Source organism: Styela clava, chromosome 1 (genome assembly GCF_964204865.1).
Source record: "Styela clava chromosome 1, kaStyClav1.hap1.2, whole genome shotgun sequence".
NCBI classification, from domain to species: domain Eukaryota; kingdom Metazoa; phylum Chordata; class Ascidiacea; order Stolidobranchia; family Styelidae; genus Styela; species Styela clava.
In genome coordinates, this window is record NC_135250.1 from 25,355,053 (window position 1) to 25,365,274 (window position 10,222).

The window sequence follows — 10,222 nt, forward strand, 5'->3', positions numbered from 1 at the left end:
GTTGTCAGTTTTTCTGTGTTGGATGCGCTTTTAATGACGAGGTCTAATTTCTGTCAAGATTTTTTTTTTTTTCGGAACAAACGAGAGTGACAACAAGTCTGAGCATTTTCGAATAAATGGTGATTCAGAATCGAATCGAATTTTTTCGAATCGAATCTCGAATACTTAAAATATGTGTAATTGTATGTGAGTATTTTATGAAATGTGTCCTCCAAACACACGAGATCCTGAAAATACAGAATCCATCACTCATACAGTTCGCTAAGCGTTAACACACAATAAAAAACATTTTTATAGGATCTCCGCTCTAGGAGACCCTTATTCTTGCTTGTCCTGTCTGTCTGTTTAGCTGTAGCGTCTGAACTACTGGGCCGGTCGAAATTTATCACGTGGATTATACTGTCCCCCTAGTATTGTGCGTTTCACCGAGAGTCCGGACTGATGTTTTGTTTCCATGGCAGCAATAAAAATCGCGCGATTGTTGAGAAATTTCTATTTTTTTCACAAGTTGTCGCCATTATCTCTCATAAACCACCACAAAAGTGAAAATTTTAAGATCGGTATCGCCAGCGGCCTGTTTATCAATAACTCAAGATTTCGAAATTGGATTTTTAATGGTAAAATATGGCAACGCTAAGCGCAAAATCAAAAAATCAGGCACTTGTGAAATTTCAGGCACAGCACAGAAAACTATTGTTCTTCACGGAACCACAAGCTTTGTATGTCTTTGGGTGGCTGCTTGTCGAAACAGTACGAACAGTAGTGACAACTTGCAAATAAACTGAACATATATACCCAGAATTAATTTGCTAAACCAACTGAATTTTATTCTGTTTACTGTTTACAAAATTAATATTAGAAACTAATATCATATTGTTGAGCAACGTAATGAACAAATATAAATTGATTGCGGAGCAGAAATAGAATATTCATATTTTCGTTTCATAGATGATAATGTGTTTTAAGATCGGTATTGTTGGAAAACAATTTTGTCGAATATTGTTGTTTCTCTGTCATTTTTCCTCTTTCCACGTTTGTCTATATTTACGAAAAATTCGGAAGATTCCATATACAGCACAGGGAGGTTTTACACGACCCTGCTGTTTGTGCAAATGTTTTTGCAAATCACAGGATTCCCGATTGCAGTAGACAGTAAAAAATATTTCACATACATATATTTATACATCAAAATTCTAAATGGAAGAGATTTTTTAATCGATTGAGGGTTAATTTTTAAATAGAGAAATAAATAAATTTTAGTAAAGGAAAGTTTGCAAAACGAGCTTTGGCTCATTATTCACTCGTACAGTTATTTTATGTTCTAATGAACATGGCTAGCTTTCCAAAAATTTGGAATTACCGACTTACCCAAATCTGCATTTGCGATCATTTTTACTCATTACTCTATTTATACATCTTTAAAACGTATATCTATGTGTTTCAAATTCAAGTATTTTTCAAACTCAGGAATTTTCCTTATATTTACTGGACATTAGAGGGTTGGGTGCTGGATGTTCAAGAGATGTTAAATTTTTCTCGTTTTTATAAGATTAATATACTTAAATCTTTACACATAAAGAAGCAACATTTAAAAATATTAATAAAGAATAATCAACAGTTTCGCAGTAATGTGAAATATTATTTTTCGGAAAAAATACAATAAAAATATAGATAGTTATGAAGGACGGATTGTTTCGTCATCGATTCAAATACACCTGAAACTAATTAAAAAACAAAACAAAATTTTTTAGCAAACAATAGAAGCAAACAATAGTAAACATTACATGGTCTTCATCAAAGCATTTGCAGGATTTTGTGAAGTGAGAATCACTGACGTCACCTAGTGACGATTTGTAAAATTACAGACATCACGTACCAAAGTAAAACCATGACCGGCATTCTAGACATGTAATCCGATTACTATGAGAATAATGGTGTATTTTAGTCAACTTTCAAAGAAGACTTCTTTTTGAGACCACGATAAACCTTTTATACATTATAGTATGTGCGTATCAGTTGTCGTGCTGGAAAATATAACGAGCAAGACAAAATGAGCTTCCTGATTAGTTGCGTTGTAATAGAATGCACAAAATTAACCTAACTCACAAGTCGTTTGAATGAATTCATGTAAAATACATGGGATTATGGGCTCCGCCGGGGGAGGAGATTCTTCAGTCGGACTCATCTTTGGGGGGGATTCTTCAGTTGATCCCAACTGAAAAATATCCCCCTCCCCCAACCCACCCAAGCTGATAATACCAGTTGATCCTTTATTTGACCTGGTGAATACCAGTTGATTCTTTATTTGACCCGGACTAATCATTTGGTAGGGTTAGGGTTAGATGGTCTTAGTTGGGGTGGAGATTTTACAATTGGTCTCAGTTGGGTGGAGATTCTACAGTTGGTCTAACTTGGGGTGGGGATTCTTCAGTTGGTTATCATTGGGAGATTCTTTAGTTGATTCAATACATGTTTACGACATGAACTACAGAGCTGATTACACTCTGAGTGAGAAAGTTAATGGTGACTGATAATTTCGTTGATTCGGTTGTAATGTAAATATGTCTGGATGTGAAACCATAGACAGCGGCATGGCGGATTACTTCGACAGCAACGCGACATTGTATGTTGCACGTTTACGGAGTGTTTCATCCAAAAAAAAAACATGTTTTGAATTTTTTACATTTTGTAATATGCTAATAGCCACTGCTTAGCTAAAATTCATCAGGCGTTGTAAGTTTCGTAAGCTGTCTCCACTCGTGTTTTCATAGTTGTCGCAGATAGAGCTTGTTTGTAACCGGCAGCTTCTTGTAGCACATTTGAAGAGGATGGTTGTTCGTAAGCTGACTCTACTTGTGTTTGCTTAGTTGGCGCAGGAAGAGCTTGTTCGTAACCGGCAGCTTCTTGCAGCACATTTGAAGATGATAGTTGTTCGTAAGCTGACTCCACTTGTGTTTGCTTAGTTGGCGCAGGAAGAGCTTGTTCGTAACCGGCAGTTTCTTGTAGCACGTTCGAATATGATGGTTGAGAAACTGGGTCGTTGGAAGGAGTTGCTGATTAATTAAAAAAAGTTCGATTAACGACTATAGGAGAAATATTAAATATCTTTAAAATATTGACGAAGAATTGGCGAACAGTGCAAGACATATCCAAATCATTTCTTATTTTTCATTGTCGTCACTCAAGAGCGAATTACACAATAAGGAAGAGTAAACGTTTGTATAATGACTAAACGATACAAAAATGACTAGCAAAATATTTGTCATCTTTTAGTAATTTGAGATGAGAATGATACCGGAGAAGACATACATATTTTACTTAGGCAAATTATCTTATCTTCCTGTTTAAATATTTTTGCATTGGTGATGAAAGGAAAGCTGGTGAATGTCCTGTATTTACTTATATTTCAGAATTTTCCGGTGGCTGATCAATAATAATGTATTTTACGTGAAATGGTGATTTTCGGATCTCACTACCTTTTTCTTGTATATTTTCGTAATTATGTTCTTTCGCTTCTGCATGTTTCTTTAACTTTTTTATCTTATTTATCAGTCTGTATATGATTAAGCCAAAGATTACGTAGAAGATCAAAGGAATCAAAAAACCGATCACAAAACTGACGATGTTCAACTCAAACGATTTCTTTTCTGAAAAATTATATAAGCTAAAAAAAAAACTTAAATATTAGAAATTTTTTATATAATATTGAAAGTTTTAACAAAATTGACGAAATTGACAATATTTTCATTTTAAAACCGAATAGTTGCATGAACATTATTCCTTATTCAAAAGAATAATTTTCTAAACAATATATATTTCAGTAAATGATTCCCAAACTTTTTTCATTTTTTTGAAGTAAAGTGTCTGCAAAAATCATAATTCACTTTCATAAAGTTTCGATTGGAATCTTATATAGTTCTCGGAACATACTTAGTATCTAATTACTATTTCCCTTGAACTATTTCCTGAAACTTAATACTGATTCAGGTTTGAGCCGGGATCATACATCAATATAATACATACGGTTTTCTAATATCGGCCCATTAATAACAAAAAGAAATTTAATATAAAGGTATTCTCGCAACAAGAACTGAAAATCAATTTCCGAAAAATATACAGTTTTATTTAGATAATGCGCTAACCACTGTCCATGAATTCCATAGGAGTGAGTGAATTCTCAATGATTACGCCCAATTGAGTAGAACAAATCTAAATACTTGGAAATATAATAATTGAATTCAATTTATACCTTTTGGTTTTCCCACACAAGAACCTATGACAGACCAATAGCAATTGAATATTTTGATCGAAGCAGAATAATTACGATTTGGTTCTGGTTGAAATGAATACCCGGATGATGTCGTCACTTCTATGAGCTTTGTGGCTACCTCCGAGTTTGCATCTAGCGAAGAAACTGGAGTTGAAGTTAGATTCAGTTCCTATAAATAATCAGATAAAAAAAATTGCATCAGAAATATTGAAGTTTTTATTTTAAATTTCCTAAATATTGGTGTCAAATAAATTGTTGAAGATAACGCAATAAACCAAAACTTCCAGATAAGTGGAATATGATTTTGATATAAAATATTGATAAAACAATATCTGTCATTTATATCAGTGGACCAAAACAGATCTACGATCGTGAGCAATAGAGTGGATGGCTGTAGAATCAGCCAAACTTCGTGACACAGAGTGAAGTCATATTACACGTAATAATTCTCAATACAATTTATACACCATCAACCAAGTTGTTGTAGGACATGTGTCTCAAATAGTTTGTGTTAACAATGCAATTATCGACTCACCACGATATAAGAATCACCAGTCTCTGTTTTGTTATATAAGATCCATGAGATGACGCAAGTTTGCGTATTCTTGTATTGTATAATAGATGACGATTCAACAGATAACTTTGATCCGCCTGTTCTTGCGCTTCGGATGGTAGAATATTGGGTTGGACAGTTATCCTTTGTTACACATGCAGTTATCTGAAATTTATATTAACAATATAATAAAGCAACATAAAATTTGGGTGAGGGGGTCAAGTAGCTTAGAACGTTTCGTACGTATTCCTGAGAGAGGAGACTTTTTGCCGGAAGTAGAACCCATGCAATAAAAATTAAAAAGAACTGATCATTTACGGTATAATGAAACATTTTTACTTACTTTGATTTGAAAGGTTGTGGTAGGCGACAAATTGGTTATTGTGGTTGACTGTTTCTCAGGTGTTGGTGAATCCAACCATTTTGTTGATTCACCTGAGGTCGGACTTACTTCTATTCTGTGAAACAGATGTGAGTTGACAGTGACAAATTGATGCGAGTAAAACACCTTGTAACAATACACGTAATGGTGTTGGGTAGACGGGTCGTGACCAACATGATAGATTTACATGTTGACACTCACCAATACGTCTAATAAATTTACCATGGTAACTTATACAGCTCCAACCGTTTTCTTAGATGACATTATATCATTGTTGTGAAAACGAATATTGACTTAGATTTGTCTAACGACATTTTCGGTTCGGAGGAAGAGATGACGCATAAACAAGATGTTGAAATTTATGCCTAAATATTCATAAAGGTAAACTCACTTGTGTGGAAATCCAACAGCATTTGTATGCGGTTGCCATGAGATGATCAAGTTAGAGTTGCAGACGTTATTTGATATTTGTTGAATTGTGGGATTTCCAGCCACTGAAAGTAATGACCAAAAGATTAGTTAACATAGATTACAAAATTAAAGAACGTTATTTATATTCACCCTCATATGATTCAGTTGTATTTTTCTCGGTTTTGCCAATTCGATAACGACAACTATAAGATCCCGCATCTGCAATATTTGCGTTTTGAAGATTCAATATTGCTGATCCATTTTGTAACAATTGATAAACTCTACTTGTAGTTGCGGTTGATACTTTGTTAGATGATTTGTACCAATCAACTTGTGTAACAGCGCTGCATTCTGTTGCAGAACACCTTTTCTGGTTTCCGTTGATGGTTTGTATTCTAACGAACGGGCCTGGAAATACTGAAGCAGAATGTGTGAAATTTGAAGCTGTAAATAACACAAATTGGTTTAGAATAAGAAAAACTAGGTTGATTACTTTGGTTCGTAGTTAGCGCAACTCTGTTTGTAACACAATTTGAATTGAGTGATTGAAGCCCAATAATTCTATTATGAGCATTCAGTGGCACCGAAAAACAATACTTGTATCGTATACTTGTATATGTGATCTGTATTGATCAGTTCCAATTGAATATTCTTAATTTGACAATCTATTTCAATTTATATTTAATTTACGATCAATATTTAAGTACTAGCTTATTGGACAGGAAGTTGATATATTTGAGTTTTGCTGGGACAGTTACTGTAGTGTTCTGGGTACTATAGCATTTCAACAGTTCAAGCTTCCTTCTAATATCGTATGATTTTTGTGGAATTGTTGTTGAAAATTATGTTTGAACTTTGTGTGCATATATTTGAGTTTTGCTCCATTGTTTCTTTAGATAGAACCTATGCAACTTGTTACGTTTCCTTTACCTCCAGTTGCGCACGAATTGAGAAAAATCAATGAATATTACCTTTCTGGCAAATGTAGTAGATGATTTCATCACAAGATATATCAATCCACTCATACGTTTTTTTTCCAACTGCCAAACAATCTTCATTGCCAAAATTGTTTGGTTCATTCGAATACCTGATAAATTTAGAAGCCGAATTAATTATTCTAAAAATTATGCAGGCTCTAAGCAACTAATTTAAGAAATAGTTAGTGACAAGTTGTTACGCAGATATACCTTCTAAATATTTTCCGAACAGGAGAAGTATTGATATAATAAATATGGAATTAAAATTTTAAATTTTAGCTAGGCATAAGTTATTCAATTGCCCCTAACAGGTATCTAGTGAGGTTTTTCGGGATTTCACCTCCGACAAAATGAATTTGACTACGACGAATAATAAATGGCATTTTTGAAGTCATGCCGTGGTATTTCTCTTCACTATAATATTGATAATATGAATACCGCGTGGTATACAAGTTCTGAAAACTATTTCACGCAGAAAATATATTGTTTATTAAATTCTTTTGCAACTTTTATAAATAAAATTGAAAAACAAACCAGTTTTGATATCCCACTTCTCCTCTCATTATCACATTAGTACCATCCTGCCATTTCCAATCTTCTTCTATTGCTATGTCGTTTCCACCGATATAAAATGTGTTTACCATGTTTTGTAAGCTAATAATATAAAATTGTATCATGTTTTTTTAAAGAAAATAACGGAATCATCGATTAAAAATTGAAAAAACGACCGAAAGAAGAGCTGAAATAGACCACGTACGCGCTATGATAACTAAAGAGCTTTTTTGTGATGAAGCAAAGTATAAATAAAAACGCTGATTATGCCAGGTAGCCAATAATCAAAAATACCTTTATTTGTTGAAGCAAAGTAGTATTAAAAAAGCGTTGATTATGCCAGGAAGTCCGCAATAAATAAATAAAATCAGTTAGTTCCGGTGTTTGTGTGATTTGCAAACTTGAATTGATTTGTTTAAAAACTAATTCCTAAAAAACCCATTCCGTAAAGAACAGTTTTTGCTTCAATTTATTCAAATATACAAACTTGTGAGCTATATAAATTCTATTGATCCCTGCTTTTATTGTATTTACGATAGACTACTTGTTTCAATGCAACACATCCAAGGTAAATAAATCGCTATGTATATGTTAAAACTAAAAGGATTTCTGGATACATCAGGCTGGGATTGGTTATACGATATATTGTAAAAATAAAGAAGTACATAGTTGGGATTATTGCAGTACTACTATATGCTTTCTAAAAGAAACATAAAACCTTCAGCTCTTTTACATCACTGTACAGACAATATCCTATTTCAACTCACGCTTATAATAAGTGTTTAATCTACATCGAGATGGTACAAACAACAGTGAGATAATCAATTCCGCTTATTTACTGCTAAAGTTTCATTCAATACATAGAAATATTCACATATTAAATAACACCAAGATATCAAAAATAAGTTTCTTTTTAACTCACTCGAATGCTGAATTAATGACTGTCGTCATTCTCTCATTATCAACTTTAGCTAAGTAACCTCCCAATCTTTCACAGAATGTTTTTGCTTTTTCGTAAGTTTTACCTTGTTTGTAAAAAAGCAGTTCAAACCCATCAACACATTCTTTCTTCCAGGGATCTGAAACAAAACGGTATCTGGAATTGTAATCAGATTCAAATTTGAACAATTGAATAAATAACAATTCTCATTTATTAACAGAAAATTTGACAAAAGATAAAATTTGAATGATAGATTGAATAAGTATACAATACTTTAAAAACTGAGATTTTTTAATTTACTACAAGGAAACTTTGTATTTGTCCGTGAGAACGCAACCTATTCATAAACAAAAGGTTTTCATCAAGATATGACCAAAAGTTTTTATTCATAAAATTCAACTAACCTTGAGCTGAAACACTGGTGATAAGGATCGAAAACAATATCACCAAAATTTTAAGATTCATCTTTATTATTCGAAAGACACAGTTTTCGACATTTGTCGTCAACTTAAATATTACAACCTAATTTTATTTCTTTTTGATCAGGTCGTTTCGGGTTTCAATTATCATAACTGCAATGTAAAAAATAAAATTAATAAATGCCACTTTAAAAAATAAAATTATAATTTATTGAAATATAAATCAAGCAACTCAAGTAAATGGACGTGAAAAACATCACAGTTCCTATTGTTGAAGCAATATTATGAATAACGGCGAATCACGTCGACTGATTTGAACCTTTGTGACGTAGAAGATCGACCTTTTCACCAGTATGCCCAGCTACATAAATTCGTCCCTTCTCTTATATTCAGATTTTAGTTGATCATAGATCGTTGTTTGTTTAAGACTGAACTGGTTATTAATATATTTCGACATTGCGGCAATATCCATGAGTCTTTCTTGTGGTAAATTACAAGCAGCAGAAGTGGCTGTACCTGCTATGAAGCGAAAGCATTGGAACACTTTTTCACGAGAATACTTTGATACAGTGATAATAATTACATAACTTATGTGTAAGTTTCTTCATTCACATTTTGAAATAATTCCACTCCTACAAACCGCTACTAATATTACCGTACCAACATTTCTCGAAACCCGCTCTACATACAATCAGGAAAAGTGAACGTAAATTGTTACGTGTGGATGTTAAACTGAGATGGCTCACTGAGTCAGTCTACCACTTCCCATCATACTAACAAAAGAGTTGCAAACGCACGGAAACATTAACTTCCAATAATCGTTCCCAAATCACAATGGATTGTGTGTTCATGCATCAATTATACCTGATGTAATAGCACATATTCATAAGGAAGTATTGCCAGTATATTCGTTAAGCAAACACTGCATAGTGATTATGCTTAGCATCGTTGTCGCGAGTGGATGATATGAAAACCAAATAATATAACCAAGTGGAAATTGTTTTCCTCTGTCTTTGATTAGTATGTACCTATAGCATCATCCCCTCAAATGCAATTGAGATCTAATCTCAACACACCCACAATACACTGTATCACACAGATCCTCGACAGGTTCGATAACAAATCAGAATACGTTAATTACAAAACGTAACGTCTCAAACAAATATGTTGACTTAAATTTTTTTTTTCTCACACTTAAGAAATTCGCATTATTGTGATCTTAGACAAGTAATTCTTACCAGCTAGACGAGGTTTGAGGTGAGTTGCGCGAGACTAACTCCCTCTCGTCATCTATGCCTTTATGCTAGAGGTTTGCTTGAAAATAATGTAGGAACATATTTTATTATTATGTTGTTTTCTTCCATATTGAAAATACATCGAGTTCTGAATAAGGAATGCCGCATTGAACTAACTGCAAGACGACATTGCTTTAGTGAATTCTATTGAGGAAACGATATTTCCCGAGAAAGCTATTAGGCAATAACTTTATACGTCGCTTACATAATCTTTTCATGCTTTGTCACAACTTTTAGGATCGTTCATTGTTTCAAAATAACCCATTTCATTTTTTACACTTTCGAGAGAATACTTTTTTAATGAAATTATTTTTTGCAAAAATGGACCGATTACGCGACTAGGTAATGAAAATGCAGTATTATAAAGTGTAAAGTTTAATTTGCCAAATATAGGCCACGAAAACCTCTGTATTCATGCTCCCG

At 33.3% G+C, this 10,222-nt stretch overlaps 1 protein-coding gene across 1 annotated transcript; it reads right to left on the reverse strand.

Annotated features, from left to right (window-relative positions):
- Window positions 1-892: 892 nt before the first annotated feature.
- Window positions 893-8,652, reverse strand: LOC144422817 (uncharacterized). Its single transcript, XM_078112669.1, has 11 exons — window positions 8,490-8,652; window positions 8,068-8,224; window positions 7,128-7,247; window positions 6,588-6,703; window positions 5,767-6,033; window positions 5,597-5,699; window positions 5,167-5,281; window positions 4,806-4,988; window positions 4,250-4,439; window positions 3,477-3,647; window positions 893-3,053 (listed from the first exon to the last, which is right to left on the reverse strand). The coding sequence occupies exons 1-11, from the start codon at window positions 8,548-8,550 to the stop codon at window positions 2,725-2,727; spliced, it is 1,812 nt and encodes a 603-aa protein (XP_077968795.1). The 5' UTR covers window positions 8,551-8,652; the 3' UTR covers window positions 893-2,724.
- Between the last annotated feature and the right edge of the window lie 1,570 nt (window positions 8,653-10,222).